This window comes from Thermobia domestica, chromosome 16 (assembly GCF_964235325.1).
Source record: "Thermobia domestica chromosome 16, izTheDome1.hap1.1, whole genome shotgun sequence".
In the NCBI taxonomy this organism is placed as follows: Eukaryota; Metazoa; Arthropoda; class Insecta; order Zygentoma; family Lepismatidae; genus Thermobia; species Thermobia domestica.
In genome coordinates this window covers 132383409-132403738 of record NC_137469.1, presented here as the reverse complement: position 1 = coordinate 132403738, position 20330 = coordinate 132383409, and the positions used below count along the sequence as shown (strand labels likewise).

Below are 20330 nucleotides of genomic sequence, written 5' to 3'. Positions count from 1 at the left end.
AGATCCTGCCAGTAGGCCTACTATTTATCAGTGGCATAAGTGTTTTATTGAAACTGGATGTTCCGTAAGACACAACAAATCTACAAGTCGTCCCCGTACGTCTGAAGACGTTGCAAAGCAAGTGAGACAAAGTTTTGTAGACAGTCCTACAAAATCAACCCGGCGTGCTTCTCGACACTGGGCGTCCCACAGTTTGGTGTGTGTTGAGAAAACGGTTGCAGCTCAAACTATCTACCTCGCAATTGAACAAATATATATATATATATATATATAACTTGATGTATTTTGCTACAAAATGACATCAAAACCATGTCTGTAAGCTAAATAAATAAATAAATGTGAGTGTTGAAAGTTGTAAAGTCCTTCGTGATATACACTGTATATAAAGTCCTCCTTCCGCTGTAGTTATCAATGTTATCGAGGTTTCTTCTTATAATTATCAGGCAAGGCGAAGCACCTTTAAATGTATAGCCTAGCCAGTCATGTTTCGCGTTTTTATGTTATTATTAATACTTCTACCAATAATATAATCATATATATAAAACTGAATGTTTGTTTGTTTGTTTGTACTTCTGTCCATTAAACAAATTTACACCGTTGGCGTGTGTCTACTTCTAGGTAACTGTAGGGAAGAGAACGCAGGCTATATAGATTTTTTTATAGTGATCCTAAGAGGAGAGGAGGGATACAGAATTCACACCTTACATATAAAGCTAAATATTTGATTTGTATATTTACAATAATATGCTCTTAATTAGAGTTCTAAAAACAAAATTTTACCTTGTAATCTCACCTGATGTCCCTGTTTAGGACATTATTTTCTTCGTAATATTTATTCCAGCCCCTGCCAAGTGAACTTTGTGGTGTGGACAAACACCGTGTGCGTGGGTTTTCTTGGGGTTCTCCCATTTCCTCCCACTTTCTTCATTCCACCATTTCGTCCATTATTCATCATCACCGTCTTCTTTAGCCTAACCGGCATAACCGTGGGACGTAAAACTCAAGATTTCATTTCATTTTCTTCGCAATATTTCCGTCCACGCTGGACCGTGTTCATCCGCAGGTTTGACATAATACGATACTTCTCTACGTACCGTCTCCTATTGATGTAGGCAAATGTGAATGCTTGTTATAGTATTTGTTACTACTTTTCATGTCTATGACCTCAAGTATCATTAGTAGGAGTAGCTGTAACATGGCTAGTAGTTTCACTGTCTCTCGATTCACTAACAAACACAAAACCAAACGAAATGTTTTCAAAATTTTATTGGAATGACGAAAATTGAGTACTGATGTATTTTTTAAGTTATTAATGATTGTCGATTCGTAGGTTCAAAACTCTATACTTACTTTATACTTCGCCATCACATTTACGAAACCATCGAGCAGAGAAACTTGAAATGTTGTTAAAATATTCTCTTTATTTCGTATATTATGGATAAGACAGGGCTTTTGCGAAGTTCGACCACTGTACAGTGGTCCGATTTGAAGATCTAGTCGGACAAAATTAATTTCCCCAAACTTTCTGGTGCAAATGCAATAAATTAAATGGATATAAACTATGGAGTTATTTTTTACTCAATTAAGGACATGCAGTCTTTGATCTGGCAGCTCAAGATCAAGAATTTCACCTCTTGTAGGTACGTTGTCGCGTGAATACACAGTACTTTGGCCAACAATAACAAATTCAAATGTATTGTCTTGTTCAAATGTGCTGTATTGTTGAAATGTGTTTAATCGTTACTGAAAGTTTGTGTATTTTTCCTACAACATCAAGTCTAATTGTGTAGCATCTAAAAGGGGTTAAACATGCACTGAAAGTGTAATGCCGTTTGACTTTTGATTGTTTTAGGAGACACTGAGTAGATGAAAAAATCTATATCGTCACCTTCCTAGTAGGTTCACTACTTGGGTGAAAGTTGCGCGGGCACTGTTTACTTAAATCATCTCTGTCTGTACCTGAATGATAGAAAGGTGATTGCAGCGGCATTCGATTTAAAAAATTATGTAGTAAATAATTAGTTATGAGGTCTAATGCCATATCTATAACCCAAATCGAATAAATTACACTTTTATTCGTAAAAATGTATTGTTAATGATGCTCTTTTAAATATTGAGTACTAAATAATTATGTTTAATATAACGCTTTATCTTATATGTTTACTATTAAGCGTATGAACTAGAAATTAATTTCCAATAAATCGTTCAAAAAGTACCACACATTGACTTTTCTGTCAGAGCGATCTTTAGCGATCAACGCCGGTAACTCACCATCGAGTCAATCCATTCTAAGTGATCAAGCATGTGCCGCTTGACCCATCTCCAAAAAGTCTAACTTTTCCATGAATGTCTATCCTATATCAGGGTACTTCAAAACCACAATTAATTATTTTTTACAACATCCCATGGCGGCACAGGGGCCGGCGCCATTTTGTGTTTTTTTTTTCTTTTTTCGATTTTAAACGTTTACGTTGTTTTGAATATCTCAGCATGCATTTGTCCTACCAAATTGAAAATTGCTGGACGTCTCCAACTCGTGCAGAGCTAAAACTTTGATCTTTTAACATTTTCGCCTAAAACCATTTAAAGGGGGGCTGAAGTACCAACATTTTTGGACATTGAAAACAAAAAACACAAAACGCGCTTTGTTGTGTGTTATGATATACTAAAGGACTAACTACTCCCAAAATATCAGATTTTTGTAATCCAGACCCATTGGACACCCAGACAGAAAATGCAGGTGGTTTACAGGCGCCTGTGAAACATGCATAAGCAGCCATAGTTTTACAGGCGCCTGAAAATGGAACACGTTTAAACTCATGAGACAGATATCAATTTTTATCACAATCATTGCATGTTCATTTCACGGAAACAGGTAGTTTTCATGTTGATAGGGTTGCAACCTTGCAACGTGAAAAATACGTGTAAACAACATGTAGAGAGTGGAAAGACGTGTACGTAACCGGCATATTCCATGTAGTTGACACATACGTTAACTCATGAGGATCTGACGACAGCTGCTTTTCATTTGATAAAAATGTAATTAACATGTTAAATACAGGTGATAGCGAATTAGTGGGTATGTTAGGGGAATATACATGTAACGTACATCGCATTAAGTACTATACATGGTCAGGACCTTGCATATGTGTATGACAAACTGGAGACTTGGTACCTGAATATTACATGTCTCCTATGCCTATAACGTGAATGTTTAGCTCCAATCCACCTTGTTCACCACACGTATCTGTTTAATCCATTTATTGGCAATCATGATCATTGCATGTTCCCGTTCACCTGTACATTGCCTGTACACTGCACGTAGAGGAGTTACACACTTCGCATGTACACGAAAACGATAAATGTAAAATAACTTATTCTACATCATGCGTTTTCCAAGCTATACGCTAATACATGGTATTTACATGTAATGTGAATGTCACACATGTATATTACAAGTTGATAAACAGGCACCTTCCTTGTACTCTTCATTCTTACTGTATTGCGAATGTTATCAACAATCCATGCAAGGTACTTTACACGCACATATTCCTTCCATTTACTTGCACGTGAGTGACTACGTATACATGCATGTTTTCAATTTAATGTACAGGCTCTGTACAACGCGTGTTTCCGTACAAAATTTCCAACAGAAGTTTAATACTTTTTTGACATGCATATCACCTGAAGGCAATGTGCCTGTAATATTTTCTTTACATGTGTTTTCGCCGAAACAGGCACCTGTATAATGCCTGTCAAAATCTGACAGGCTTTTACAGGCAGTTCCATGTACAAAACATTACATGTTTCAAAAAAAATTTTCATAATAGCAGTAAAATATGCTAAATTGGCATAATTCCCCAACTTTACGATTTTTTTTTTTTTTTTTTCAGGCCTTTGGGAGCAGCTAAAGGCCTGTAAATTTTTGTGTATTAACTTAACTCCAGACTACATGCACTCACAAATTTAGACCTCTACGTAAGTTGTTTCCTCTTCCCAAATACGTTTTCAATGTCCAAAAAATGTTGCTACTGTAGGCCCTGATTTTACCCCCTTCAAATGGTTTTACGTAAAAATGTTGAGAGATCAGAGTTTTAGCTCTGCACGAGTTAGAAACGTCCAACAACTTTCAATTTGGTAGGACAAATACATGCTGAGATATTCAAAACAATGTAAACGCCTAAAATCGAAAAAACGCAAAATGGTGGCAACCGTTTCATCGCCATGGGATGTTGTAAATATATACAGATGGTGATCAGAAAAATGGAAACACCTGAACGAAATTGCAACTTACCAGATTAATATGGTGTCGGGCCACCTTTCGCCTTCAGAACAGCCTTGATGCGACGTGGGATGGAGGCATAGAGGTCGTGAATGGTAGTAAGTGGAATTTTACACCATTTCTCGTGCAGACATTGGCCAGTTCTGTGAGAGAGGATGGAGGTGGAAATCGTCGCCGGAGTCGTGTTTCCAAGACGGACTACAGATGTTCAATTATGTTGAGATCTGGGGATTGGGCGGGCCAGGGGAAGTGTTGAACTTCATCCCACAGCATAGCATCACCGAGCCGCCGCCATGTTTCGCAGTTGGGCGGAGACACTGAAGATCATAAGCTTCTTTGGCGTTCTCCACACGTAAACACGGTCCGTGATTGGGAATAGGGTGAAGGATGACTCATCCGACCATATCACACGTTTCCAGTCCTCAACGGTCCAAGTTGCATGGTCGCGGCACCATTTGCGGCGTGCGAAAGCGTTATGGTACCTGATGAGCGGTTTGGCCCGTACAACACGACTTCGTAAGTTCATGTCATGTAATTCGCGGCGGACTGTGATTGCCGAAACAGGGTGGGGGAGGTGCTGATTGAGTTCCTCCGTCACTTGCTCCGCAGTGGCAATGCGCTTTAATACCCGGCGTGACCTGTCACTCATGATTTTCTTCCGCCCACTGTTCCGCTTCCCCGATGTGGTTTTCCCGTGTGTTGTATAGGCCGTCATTACCTTCGACACTGTCCCACGCGACACACCTAACACAGTAGCCACTGCCGTCACACTCACTCCACATAACCGCACACCAACAATTTGCCCTCTTTGAAAATCTGAGGTGTCTCCCATTTTACACTACCTCCGTCTGCTGCAGTCACTGGACACTGCTGTTCCACTGCGCCTGACGTAGTATGGAGACCGACCTAACACACCACCACCAGCGGTCCGGCGCTGCAGGCGCCACGACACCACTGCCAACCCATACATCTGACGTATCGCCATCTATATATATATATATATATATATATATATATATATATAATTGTGGTTTTGAAGTACCCTGATAAAGGATAAACATTTATGAAAAAAAATATTTTTTTTAAAAAAGGTCGAGCGGTAATTTTTCTTTTTGTCGATCACTTTGCATGGATTGACTCCATCTTGTAACTACATGCAAGGCTGGACGGCTGTAAAAGAGCAATATGATTTAAATAAATAGAACTTAATTATAAAAAAAAAAATATTGACTTATTTTGAGAGATCTTTGCAAGGAACGAATCCCTTGTATGCAGAAACATTGAAGTTTTGATTTGGCGGAACAACTGTTCTTTAGAGTTTTTAACTCACTTAACTTTTTATGTATGCGCTTTCACACAATACAGTACTTTTACTAGTTTAATATCCTTTAACTCTTTTCAAACTCTTCAAATATTTACATTTCGTTTCTAGAGTTTGTTTCTTTGAAAGGATTTTTGCAATTATCGCAACACTTGCAGTATGAGCAACATGGTGAGTTACGAGAATAATATGCAGTGCGTTGATACCGATGTCACTTATTAGAACAATAGGGAACAGAATATCAATATCAACTCTCTATATCTTGCTGGCGTAACTGTCACGGTTCGAGAAAGAACGGCGAAAATTCAGTCAATATTATATATTTGCCTCAATATTTCGAACTGACATTGTTGATAGAATGGAAACACATTTAAGAACACCAAGTAAGAATTCACGAATTTAGCCGAAAGTTGGTACACAATAAGATGATGATAGGTGGTAGCAATGAAACGGTATGTAGGGTGTTTAAAAACATATAGTATTCATATTATTATGTGTAACTACTTGGAATGGACACCAAACAGCTGCTCGGGCAGATCAGCTGGTAGTACAGATGTTGAGTGCCTCTCTGTAGTATGGTACTGACGCGCATTGTAGATCTTGGCGTAGTTTAGCAATGGCTGTTGCTGGACTTAGTCTTCTGCTATTCCACTACATCCTACATATACTTGATAGGGATTAAATCCAGAAATCTACGTCAGGGAAAAGGGTTGACATCACGAATGTGAGACGTATTAATCTTAATTCCTGGAATGAAGACCAAAGACGAGTAGGATTTGTGGTTTGTTGCTTCCCCCATATCAGAATGGCAGGAGCAGGTCCTGTATGGGAATTGCGGACACACCTGTAGGGCGAGACAGAAATGATTCTGACCGCTGAATACCACCACCCTCCATTTGTCTTGCCACCGGCTCTCTCGGTATCACAAACGTTAGCGAAGATCAGGTCTCGAAGGTAGTCCTTTGAGAAGAACGCGGAAATGTGATCTGCCGGGAGCACTCTGTCTCCTATCGTGTTCAGTACTGATGGACCACTAACATGTCACGACCCATGCAAGCCGCAATTCTTCGGAACGACAAGCCGGCTTCCCACATCCTCGCTATGCGGCCACTAAATTAAATAAGACGTTGTTCTAACATTGCAGACAGGCTGTAAGTAAGAAGTAGTAGGTTTACACACACACACACACAACTGAGTGTTGAGTGTTGTCCGATGACCTTCACATTACAGCATCCAGAGTTCAAGTTTTTTCACGGGGGAGGGGATTTTCCACATAATAGCGTGCGTGTATATATATATATATATATATATATATATATATATAATATGCTGTATGGAGATACAAATTAGTTTCGTCATTAGTAACGATGTAACACTATATTATTAACAGGGTGCAAAAAAATCATTTTTGTTGATTTTTTTATTTAAATCGATTTTTTTGATTTAAATCAAATCTTTTTCTTCGTATAATACAAGTCGCAAACTGGAGAAAAAACATTAGGAATTAGTATTACATGTTCATTATGTCATTTAAGTGAAAGTATTGGGTTTTAATTTTGAATTAATTCCAAATAGTTAAACCTATTTCAATCCTAAACAATATTTCTTAAGCATTAAGGAAAAAGTACAGCAATGTATATCAACATGACACTTCTTTTCACGAAAGTTACTGATATTTGGCAGGGGCATATTTTTAAACAATTGGAACTAGCTAGCGGCACGAAATACATATAAAATACATATAAATTTCCCCTGAAATTAACTAACTAACTCTATGACCTATGGAACCCGGAGGTTCAATTTCATGTTTACAAAAGCTTCCTGATTTCTATCCTTAGTCAACTGAACCCAGTTTCTATTTTGTATTCCAATCTCTGCGAGATCCATCTTAATATTGTCCTCCCATCTGCGCCTTGGTCTTCCTAATGGTCGTTTTCCGATTGGACTTCCAGTTAAAACTTAGAAAGCGTTCCTACTTTCTTCCATTCTCGCTACAGGTCCTGCCCACCTGAGCCTCCAAGATTTGATGACCCTAACAATGTTTGGTGAACGATATAAATTATGCAGTTCCTCATCATGAAGTTATCGCCATTCCTCATTTCCGTTTCTTTTGGTTCCGAATATTCGTTTCAGGATTTTATTCTCAAATACTTTAAGTCTGCGTTCTTCCCTCAGCGTAAGTGACCATGTTTCACAACTATACAGCACAACAGGCATAATTGTCGTTTTATATATATCTTAAAGCTTCAAATTCCTCGACAGAATTCGCGACGATAAGAGATTTTGAACTGAATAATAACACGAATTCCCTGGTTTTAGTCGATATTTAATTTCTTCGTGAATATCGTTTTCTGATCCTATATATTAGACGATGGCAGAACTTTCTTTGTCTTTATGCGATGAGCTTTTGTAAGTCAAAAATCTTCTGCAGGAATTCCAAAATTTAAAAAAAAAAAAAAAAAAAAAAAAATCAAGATGATCAGTTCTAGCAGAAGAAACACTTGTGATTGTTAAAAATATGCTTTATACGACGTGAAAAACAATTCAAATGCGAGTTGTCCGTGCATTTAAGACATTTATACATAGCACACACGTTTTTATACTTTTCTGTTGGCTATTTTATTTCCTCTGACAATTTTTCCTGCACAGGCGCGGCAAATTTTCTGCGATCACATCGCAGATCGCGGCATGTTCTGCAATGGAGTCAAGTGTCCACTTTATCAAAAGTATTATTTGATATTTTAACGCATCCAAAATTTGTCGAATTACGATCCCGAGGAACTTCTATGTATTTAGTACATAAATTTCGCCCAAAATTTTAAAATCTAATATATATATATATATATATATATATATATATATATATATATATTTGTTTCGTAGAGGGGATCGGACCCCTGAAACAAACAAATAGACACGGACACAAAAGAGTTTTCACCTTAAATGTCCATGATGATTTCCCCGTTGAAATAGAATTTTTAAAACCCTGTGATACAAAGAGAAGAAAGCAGGGTTCACCCGTTACCTGTTCAAATGGGATTTTCCCTGATCGTTCTCTACATGATACTCGTTTTTATACTGTGCTTACATACATTTGAGTCTCATTGTATTATGATTATTATCTTCCATAATCGAAATAATTGAACAGAAACGGGATTTTACTTACTTTCACTTTAAGTTAATTCATTTCGGAATCTGATTTAAATTAACGATTTTTATTTAAAAAATCAAGTGATTTAAATCTTGATTAAAATCGTGATTTAAATCAGACTGATTTAAATCAATCCACCCTGATTATTAATAGATGTAAAAGTAAAATGCTGATTAACAAATTTAGATGAAGAATTTGCCTTGATGTGACGAACTTAATGCTATAGACTTTTTTTTAAAGAACTTCCGTACATTCTTCCCTATGAGAGGTGTCTATTGCAGAATGATTTCCAGTGGATACCATTCAGCTGCAAAACGTTCAGTGGAAAGTCTTTTAAGCGTGGCTCATTAATATTAAGAAAAATTACGTACTGTAGTTCTTTTCGAGTTTAGTAAGAATGTTTGTTTTTAATTACACTGAAACCTTTTCCATTTTCTGAAGAAAATATACTAGTATTTGTGTTTTAACAATGTATTGGTATTTGTATAATCAAACAACAAATCTTGTTATTGTGTTTCCACCATTTATGTAGAAATATTTAACGTGATTTTATTTTATTTTACACAGTACTGTTAGAAATTGGAGGAAAATATTTCCCTGACACGGAAGAAAATTTTTTATTTGACGCATGGGGAGATCTACTCGTTCATTCCTGACCCTGATAGCAGCATTTTCTCTGCAGACACTAGGATCATCCTGTTCTTTACAGTGTCTAGTGTGTCTTCGTACTCAGAGCAACATGGCGTATACAGCCACATTCTGTGTTGCTAATTTCGTTAGAGTTGGACGATACATTCGGATGTTCGTAACTACTTTTCCACCAATCAATATCTACATTCGAATGTAACTTTAACATACTTGGAGAGCATGTAAAAATTTATTTAAACAAATTACATATGCAACAAGTACAATCTTTGACGTAATACTTCAACTAACGTATACTCTCTTGTTTAATTTAAGGGGCCGCGGTGCTTCAGTGGTAGAGCGTTCACCTCTGGTGCTAGGGGTTCCGGGTTCGATCCCAGCCTCCGCCAAGTGAACTTTGTGGTGGACAAACACCGTGTGCGTGGGTTTTCTCGGGGTTCTCCCGTTTCCTCCCACTTTCTTCATTCCACCATTTCATTCATTAATCATCATCACCGTCTCCTTTAGCCTAACCGGCATAACCGTGGGACGTAAAACTTAAAGATTTCATTTCATTTTTTTTTTCAAAAATCTCATTTCATTTCATTTTTGTTTAATTTAAAATAAATACACCAGTGAGCAATATATGTTTCTTTGCTCTTTATCATGAAGTGATGTTTGATATTTTTCTCATTTCTACTTCCAGAGCCAAACGAAAAGAGAAGATATCTGATAAAGCGAGACGAAGGACTGCAATGCCCGAGGATCTATTGTATCCTGGTAGTCCAGGCAATGACAATTCACTCTCTCCGGGCAATGAGGGAGTTCATAACGAGACGTACAGAGTTTCAGAGGACCAGGATTCATCTTCGATGCCTCCTCCATCAGGAAGAGCTATCACTCGAGTACCTAGTGCTCCTGGTTCCCTCAAGTATGTATCATTTATTTTAAATTCACGGGAGGATGCATAGTTGTTCAGTTTAAGTGTGGCAATGTTATATCAGTAACATTATTAACATAAATATTTTCTTTAAAAAAAAATGAAAAGGTAGTTACATGTGTCCTTTTTTCTGAGCATAAATATACATTACGCATAAGAAAAAAGAACATGCCACGTATTCGTGCAGTACTTTCAAAATGAGAAAAAAGGATAAAGGTTGGCAAGGTGCTAAATTTGTACATATATCCAGTAAATAAGAATCCTTAAGACTCTTTACTAAACTCAACCCTGCTCAGGGTGTCCATCCTCTTCCCAATGCTGGGGCCCAATGCCCCAAAAAACTATTCTTTCCGCCGTAACACAAACGGCTGCGTTTAGAGTGATTCCATACCCGAAAAGCAAGGATTACTGACCAGTAACGTTGCATTTTCAGCCATGAACCTCGATTTGATACTACCTCGGGTGACCATCGTCTGCGAGTATGGCAGCACCAAGGAGAGAGCGCGGGGAGGGGACAGTGGTGTTACTCCATGCATCATAATGTGGGAAAACATTGCGTATCACTTCAGGTCCTCTGTGGTAGTAATTCAGTGAACTCCGACGGCACAATGGTATATCACGGATTTCTGCGTCCTCATATGTTGCCTCAAATGAGACAGTATCCTGGTACCATCTTTCAACAGAACAGGGCTCGTCCACACACGACACGTGTCTGAACTACATGCCTGATGTTGAGATACGTCATTGCGCAGCAAAATCCTTCAATCTGTCCCAGTATCCTAGATATCGATGGCCATTTACAACAGTCGTGTGCCAACTTGTCTCAAAACAGGATACAACAGCTATATAACCCTCTTCCCAACCTAATCAGTGATGCATCCAAGCTAGAGAGACTGCTGAAATAAAATCACATGATCACGTGGTAACAGCACTAATGTACTGTAGTGGATATTCTAGTGGTCACAGATCATTTCCACTCTAATCATTTACATACCTGCCAATGGTATTGACTTGTATAAAATTACGTTAAGTCGGATCATCCAGTCCAGGTTCTTAAATTTATTGTCAGTCAGTGAAATAATAATAATAATGTTACCAATTTTTATGTGTTTCCAGTAACTCTTGTACATACCATTATGATAGTGTTATTTTCACGGATCACGGTGGTACAGTGGTAGATTGTTCATTTCTGCTGCATGGGGTCCTTAGTTCGATCCTAGCTCGCGCCAAGTGAAATTTGTGGTGGACACACACCGCGTTTGTGGGTTCTCCCGTTTCCTCCACTTTTCTACTTCCACCATTTCATTCGTTTCTCATCACCGTCTCCTTTAGCCTAGTCGGCATATCTCTGAGACGTAACATTTCATGTTATTTCATTTCATTTTATGTTATTTTCACTAACTTAGTTCGTAATGAAACCACAGTTCTTATTCAATAGTTATTTTGTGTTTGTACGGTATTTACAATAATTTAATACAATTTTGCTACAGCTTCGTGATAAAGTATTTGTTAAATAACTATAAAAATCATCATAATTAAGTATACATTCTTGATTCCTTGTAAATCAGTTACAAATTGATTAAATGCCGTTTTTATATATGTTTAATACTTCTAACAACACCGACAACCCTTCCGACAGTAGAAAATAGTCAATGCTGATGTTAACCAAAATATTCAAGACGAAGAATTACGGGTAATTTAGTATTTGGTAGTCAGTACTGTAAAATTTGATAAACCTAAATTGCAAATGATTATTACAAGTTGTGATTTATTCGTAATTTCGTGGTTTATTCTGTCAGTATTGCGTCCCCTTGATTACTCTTCATGCCCACCAGTTTGGGAACCACTGGTCTAGTACATGAAAATGTAAAACACATATTGTTGTCTATCCATTTGTTGAACTTCATAACTCATCTTTGATGGTGCTAACAGACGTTATTTTTATTCAATTAGCCCATCTCAAAATTAAGAAAAATAAATAAATTTAGAAATTCTCTCTTTGTTCTCTACATTAGCAATTGAAAACTTAACTTACATATTTAACATTTTCTGTCCTTTGACTATAAACCACAGAAGAACTTCATTGCTTCCTAAATTGTCTTTTGCCTTTTACTAAATATAATAAAATATGAACCAAAACTATAAGAAAAAAGAAAGAAAGAAAGAAAGGACCCTAAATTACTGTCTGTGAGACCCTATCTGTAGGTAGTTGATTCGGTAAATCATGTTACTGTAGATTTTCCCATCGTCTTCTGAAATGAGGTCTAGCTTCATCATATCTTTGTAACTTCTTGTTTCCATATATATTTTTATTTTCTTTAGATTTCGGTGAACGAAGTTCTTGACCAGTATGTCTATTTTTGTTCAAATTTCAGCATTCTGATTTCAGATCGGATTCTGTTTCAATAAAGTATGATCATAAAGTTGGTAGCTGCAGCTAGAGATAAAAAAAAATGGGATCTTTAAAATAAAAGACCGGATTATTTTTGGAGAAACTGGCCTTTTTAAGATTACATTTTTATTATTCAGTTACTGTAAAGTTAACCAAGAAAGTTCTGTCGCTTTTCACCGACCACCTTCGAAAATCGATGTCATCTAAGACGTACCTGGAAGATCAAAAATAGTCCCCATCAGCATCGACGACCTTTGCCAACGTTCTGGAAGGCCATGGATTCCATCGCGTTAGAACTCGGTGGGCCGTGAAGCGAAGAAGGTATCAAGTGCATTTCACACCTCTACTAGGGATTTGAACTCTAAGGTGATTGTCCAAAGAATGGAACAGGTGATAATCGGACAGTGAAATGTCCAGGGAGTATGGCGGATGCAATAGGCGTTTCCCATCCAAGGCGTAAAACTGTGTCCCGGGCCATCCTAACTTTGTGGGGCTTAGCGTTGTCCTGAAACAGAAGGACCCCTTTGCGACTCAGAAGTGCTGGCTCTAGAGTTTTGAGTTTTTCTTGAACACGGCTGGTAGCAGTTTCCGATGCACGATGCCGGAAGCAGCCCACCAAACATACAGGATTTTCTTCTGGTGCAGTGCTGGTTTCGGCTGTTTTGGAACCGGTTCATGGGATGCTAACCCATGATGATGACGCCGTGAAGCTTCGTACAGGATCCACTTCTCATCACATGTCAACACGGTGTTCAGAGATGGCTCTTTCCTCAGGCGAGACAGCAAAGAAATACAGATGTCTGCTCGCATTCTCTTCTGACCCGGACTCAAATCATGAGGGACCCATCGACCCAATTTGTCATGCTTCCCAAGTTGATGGAGGTGTTGCCGAATGGTTTCTCGAGTCACACTGACTCGTAGTCCCAGTTCCTCACATGTCTGGCCACTGTTTGCCTCAATTGCTACCTGAAGATCTTCATTTTGTACATATGTTGGTCTTCCATCACGTGGTGCGTCTTCGAGTATTTCGTCACCGTTCTTAAACTTGTCAAACTACCGCTGCACTGTCCGTGTAGTCACGACACCCTAACCAAAGGCCAGGCATATCTTCCGAGCCGCTGCAGCGGCGTCTGACCCCTGTTTAAACTCGTACAGCATACACGTCCTTATGACGCTGTGTGGAGGTCCCATGCTCACTCTGTCCTTACGCAAGTTCACAGTGTAACTGAACTGCTACAACCAGGTAATATGTTGAATATACCTACAACCACAATTGACCTTCGCCTTATTTCCATTCGCATTCAACTCAAGTTGTGAGAGCCAATTGAACACAGACCTCCACAAAAAGCGACAGAGCTTTCTTGGTTACCTTTATAACTTTGCTTCCGAGCAGTGGATTCTACATTTAATAACTTACTGACTACAGTTGTGTGAGTCCTAGGTTCTGCCTGAGGAAGGCTGGTTTGATAAATTTTCAAAGTTGCATTGCCTTTTCGCTACAGGGCTAAATGTGAAACCCAGTGTATCATTAGTACCGTTCGGGTTGCCTAACCTGTACCATACCGTGCCCGAAAGTTGCATACTTTGTCATTTGGTTTGCGTAATTCATCATTGGACAAAGAAATAGCCGTAGAAACATGAACACCCAGTTTATATATACGTTTACGTCACTTTCGTGGTTGAAGCACTTTTCTGCAAGCTGACGAAAGTCTAATATGAGATTTTCAAACTCCAACAAATAAGTGTCTTCTTTGAATATGGTGCAAGCGTAGAATAGTAGTAAAGTTGAGTTATTTACCTCGCATCAGTATGTTTGAAACAGACACGTGTTCTTGTGTCCATGTTGCTAATGCTCTTGCTTTCTGCGCGTGTGATTCTGGGTTCTGTCCCCATTTCCCAGTAAGGTCAAAACTTCGTCCACAATTGCAAATAGTGGTGTATATCTCACTTTACATGTAGATCCCATCACTTATAGTTTCAATTATAATCAGCCAACTGAAAATCTGAAATAGCTTCCGTCATCTCAAATTTTAAAAGTGCTCATAAATGTTGGTTGGCTTTAAGTTTATTGTCCCTTTCAGTAGCGGAGTGGACATAAAATGCATTAAAACTGGAATCCGAACTACTGTAGTGCGTTCATTTTTTTGAAGGCTCTCCCTCCGGGAATCCAACCTGGAACCCCAGGATTCAGAAATGTGGTGCGAGATTTTTAGACTTATGGTTCCTCTCAAAATTAGTCCTTAGAACATGTGATTAACTTATGTACAAATGTTAACTTCGTGGATTAAATCATTGCTGCTACATTTTCAATACAGATAACACTGAAGTTTTACTAATTTTCAACAGAGACTTTCGTTGTTGAACATATATCAGTAGTAATAGCAGTTTTGTTACATGAAAATACAACCATTCGTTGGGATTGAGAAACCAAAAGGATCTATAATAGGCTTTTTTTCATATGAAATGGCCTATTTTCCTTTATTCATCATTTTTTTCTCAAGAATATTGTAATTCAGTGTTTTCTTAACTTACATTGAAATTAAAAATGTAAAAATTGCAAATCAAAAACTGAATTTCTTGAAAACTGTTTTCTCACATTCACATTTAGCTTTGTTAACCTTTGAAAGTGAATAGAATCAATGAAGTAATACTAGTTCAGTCAAGTTTTTTCTACATTTTTAGGAGATATCAATGCCGTGTTAGTGTTCTCTAATACGTATTTGGGATTCATAGAAATAATTGACTGTAACGATAAATCTATCAGTTGCTCTTGCTTTTTTTTATTCATATTAGAAGCTTTTTGCCTTAACTTTATCACTATACGTGTTTCTTTGAATCATTTACGTAACAGTTGCCTTTGCTAATCATTTTTTCAACTCAGTTACATTACTGACTTCTCTTCTGTGTTTTATAGTCGAAAAAGAGGAAAGATAAATATAAATGTACACTTAACTGTTTTAAAGTTTTGAGCACAATAATAGCAGTAAAGTGACTAGTTGTACAAGTATTGTTTTGATTTTAATAGTTACTACAGATCGGTTATTTATTGAAACTAAGCTTGGAGATATGTCATTAACCACAGCTGACATATAATTTATATTAAATAAATAAGGGAATGTTACTTTTCTATTGTTTCTTCCAATTTTTCAGATGTTATTTTATTTCAGCATCAGATTATTGCCATCATCAGACCACTTTTAGCATTATTGAAGAACTTGTTTATATCTTCCTGTGTAACAACTACAAATCAACAATTTTCTTGTATTTTTGAAGCACTCTAGTTCTTTTTAATTCAGGGAGCACGCTGGTTTAGTGGTAGAGCGCTGGCCTCTGGTGCGTGGGGTCCCTGGTTCGATCCCCAGAAAGATTTCATTTCATTTCTTTTCCTTTTTAATTAAGGTGTGAGTAGTTATTTTTGTTTCAACTTCTAATGCACTTTTTTGTTAAATGTAAATCTTGTTATATTACTAGTAGTACGTGATACTTCTACTAGTAATTAATAATAGTAGTAGTAATAATACTTATTACCTCTTGTATATGCTGTAACTACTTGAGATAATTGGTCGTTTACTTCAGTCAGTTGACAGATTTGGTTCTTTTAGTAAGATTTCCAAAAGGTGATCCAGCAAGTAATGAAAATCACGCACACATGAGAAATGGCAATCCGAACAGCATATAACATTGATTAGTCCAGTAAAGATAGCTCATTTTTCTGCCAAGAAAGGAACAAATTAGTAACAAGCTGAAAGTTAGTATGCAAGTAGAGGAATGTGTCAGAAATAACATACTAAAAGTCCCCTAAAATTCCACTGTAACTTTTCCTACAATGAGAAACTGACCGCCAATTGAAGAGGACGACAAGGAATTTATGGAAATTGCTACCCTTTACATTTATTCCTCTATTCACCGTTCTAATTATCATAAAGCCATGGATCATATATGGTTGGAAAGCTTGAAAGAGAGAAAATCTAAGTAAACAACATATATGCCCATCGTCTTAAATTTCTAGAAGAGGAAGAAGAAAGCAGCTTTTTCTTTATTAGAAAAAGGTATATTTTCAGAAATCATGGGGAGTTTGCAACACTGACAGTTATTGCATATCAACAAAACAACACCAGCAGATTTCCTTGATATTTATCTCAAACATAGCCAACAATGAAACAAATTGGTACAATACTAGCTGAGAAAAAATGATAACCAATATTACTTTCTAACCTCTCTGTGCAAAAGTGCATAAACTGGCATTCACTTTCACGGCTCTAGTCACCTTCTGTTATTACATAGGACCAAGAGTTATATATCATTGCAAATCTTAAGAAACATAAATTCGAACGAGGTAACACTTATACTAATCAAGCTCAATCTATGGAAGAAACGCAAAACCCAAAATTTCGGGATACAATGTGATTTTCATATAAATTGTTTAAAATTTGCAACATTGACAATTATCGTATGTTAACAAAACTCCACCACAATTTTCAGTATTATAATTATTAATTTACTTTAAAAATGGCGTACAATTTTCCCAATGGAGTAAGTTTTTATGACACATGGTTTTACACCACGTAAATATAACAAAAAATATTTATTGACAGTATTAGAAAGTAGCACAAATTGGTAGTCTCTCTTTCATGGGAAAACCGTTATTCACACACTTAAAATCACTCTCAACTACAATAGTTATCTTCAAATCAAACAATGTTTACATTAGACGTTAGTATGCACTTTAAGAATATTTTTGTAACTAGTCCATTCAAACTTATTTTATTAGAAATCAATAAGATAATCATTGTCATCTCTTTTATCTCCATGGTCTTCATCATTTGGTTGTGTATTCATACATCCAATTCCTCGATACTGACATAAACTAGAGCACACAATTCGTGCAACCGAACATACGAGCACAGTTACAGGATATTAAATACATGACATTACACGGAGCGGGTTCCTTGGTCATTCTTGGTAGTACAAGAATACCTCCTAATGTTTTCCGTCTATATTGTCTTTCGCATAGCATTTCCACGCTGTCACCTGATGATACGCTTTCAAGATATGATATTTCGCAGCATCACTGGTGGATGCCAATGTTGCTAATTGTATTTCGTTCTGAGTGGGCAGGACTTACTGCACTGGTGTACAAATGATACTGGAATTCTTCCAATGAGGTTACTGTTGCTGGACAATCGTAGAGTGTTAATAGAAATGATGTACCAGCTTCAATCAGAGATTGTACACTAGCATTACCATGATTGAAAACTTTAAGCAATTGGCATACATCTTCCCGTTTTTGAAGTAATCGTAATGACTTTTTCTTTCCCTGTTGATACAAATCATATGATATGTCGCATTCAGTTATAGCATGGTAACTGAGCAAATCAGTTAGCACATTTGCCCATGTATCTTGCAGCCTAGTACTAAATTCTTTTGCCACTTCTTGTCCACGTCCTGACTTCGGAATGTGATGTCGTACTAATTATTACCTTGTGGAAACAAAAGGATTAAAATATGAACATCCTCGTCAACTACTGCAACGTGCCTACAAGGATTTAAATACTTGGTTACAGCAGTTTTAGATATAAGTGCGTCAGCATCGCTTCTTGCTTGGTGAGTTTGAATTCTAGCTTGTCAAATGAACCATCAACTTACGGGTGTAGCAATCCTTATTTTTGAAATTACCCAAGAATTTGTCTTTTTTAGTTGATATGGTTTCATTTGTGAATAACATCAAAGCTGAGTGAACCTTTGACTCACGTCATTCCCGCTTAGCGGCTTTTGTAGTTTTCGGTACAATATCCATCAAAAATAACTGTTGCTTTCGTTCCAAAGTTTGTGAGTACATAGGACACATACAAGTTGTACACGTCAAGGTATGTTTCATGTTGTGGTCAACAACATGGTGTTGAAGCCACTCTCCATCTATAACGTACACTGTGTTTTCAATTGAGTTTTAGAATCTGTCCGATATTGAAACATACCATACACCGTTTTCCTCATGGAAGTTTCTGTGAGGAGAGAAAATGGATAGGGTGCGAGCTCGTAAGCAAAACACTATCGGTGTTCTTCTTCAGACTTCACTACGCATATGATTCGATTGAAGATTTGCATGGTGTTTATAGCCAGTACATCATCACGGATATACTACATTGTGCATTTGCGGTTAGTGGGGTGACTTTATCTTTTTAAGTTTCACAGTTCCAAAAGTCTGTCCAAACATTCCTTCCAAAGTAGTTAATCCGATTTCCTTAGCTTTATCACAGTTGACCATTTCATTACCTACCATGCCAGTTCTTAGTGACGCGAGATCCGGATATGAAGGGAATGGAGATTGCTAGCAAAACCAACGCAAGAGTTTCTCTACATGTGATATATCATGCGATTGATTGCTTTGGTACAGTTCCACATACTGACCAGTATGAATTTCATGCGTATCTTTGCTTAATTTTTCAAAACATTAGTGGCACGCTGCTGGTATACATGATACCCACCTAGATATTACCTTTTCAGTCATGTTTCTCCCATAGGTCAGTCCATCACTGCTCTTCATTGCTCTCATTAAAACGTGCTTAATCGTCATATCAGACCATATACTACTCCAAAATATATCTTTCCTGCGAATAATGAAGTAACCGTCTCGTGCAGATAGCTGGAACTCATGAGGACCCATTTCATTCTCCAACTGCAGCATTTCTTGTAAGTACACACGTGCGTATTTGGCATACAAGAGGGCCGCGGTGGCTAGTGGTAGAGCGTTCACCTCTGGTGCATGGTGTCCCAGGTTCAAACCCTGCTCCCGCCAAGTGAACTTTGTGCTGGACAAACACTGTGTGCGTGGGTTTTCTCGAGGTTCTCCCGTTTCCTCCCACTTTCTTCATTCCACCATTTCATTCATTTCTCATAATCACCGTCTCCTTTAGCCTAACCGGCATAACCGTGGGACGTAAAACTCAAGATTTCATTTCATTTTGGCATACAAGAGATGCCCAGTTGCATGGAAGTATGGTAACATTTCTCGTATGCAGTGAAGATGAAGATTTCAGTCGCCAGTTCTTTCGGCACGAATGAAAAGACATAATTTCTACAAGGTGAAAGTACAAGGCAAATAACTTAGAGGTACGGATTTTTTTCTGCAACAGCGTCCATAAATAACTTCAGGTCATTTGCAATCTTGATTATATGAGTGTTAAACAACATCAGCATCGATATTTTCTTCAGCCATTAGAGGAATACAGATATCTCGGAATTGACGCAAAAACTCCTCAGTGGCGTCTAATTCATTAAGTATTTATATTGCAATTACTAACTGTGTTAAAAAATGATCTCGCAAAGCACGACCATAAGAATGAACTGATATCTGTAGAATGGAGTTACTAAAGTCCATACACACAAGACCAAAGTTCTTCAATGCCACTACCTTTTGTTAGAAATGCAACTGCTCTCATAAATGACATTAATGAGTGGAAAACTCTAAGTCTAACAACCACCGACGGTAATTCACCAGAATTTGTACATGCTGCTACAATGTCACATACTCATTGGCGCGGTGGCTCAGTGGTAAAGCGTTTGGGGTCCCTGGTTCGATCCCAGCTCGCGTCGTGTGGAAAAACACCGTGCTCGTGGGTT

At 37.6% G+C, this 20330-nt stretch overlaps 1 protein-coding gene across 3 annotated transcripts in view; it reads left to right on the top strand.

Moving 5' to 3' along the window:
* Klp31E (kinesin-like protein 31E) overlaps positions 1-20330 on the top strand; it is a 272051-nt gene that overhangs the window by 190422 nt on the left and 61299 nt on the right. For all 3 annotated transcript variants that reach the window (XM_081743115.1, XM_081743114.1, XM_081743116.1), the window contains exon 19: positions 10085-10309. In XM_081743115.1, the coding sequence (XP_081599241.1) occupies positions 10085-10309 (225 nt within the window). The remainder of the gene's footprint in view (positions 1-10084; positions 10310-20330) is intronic.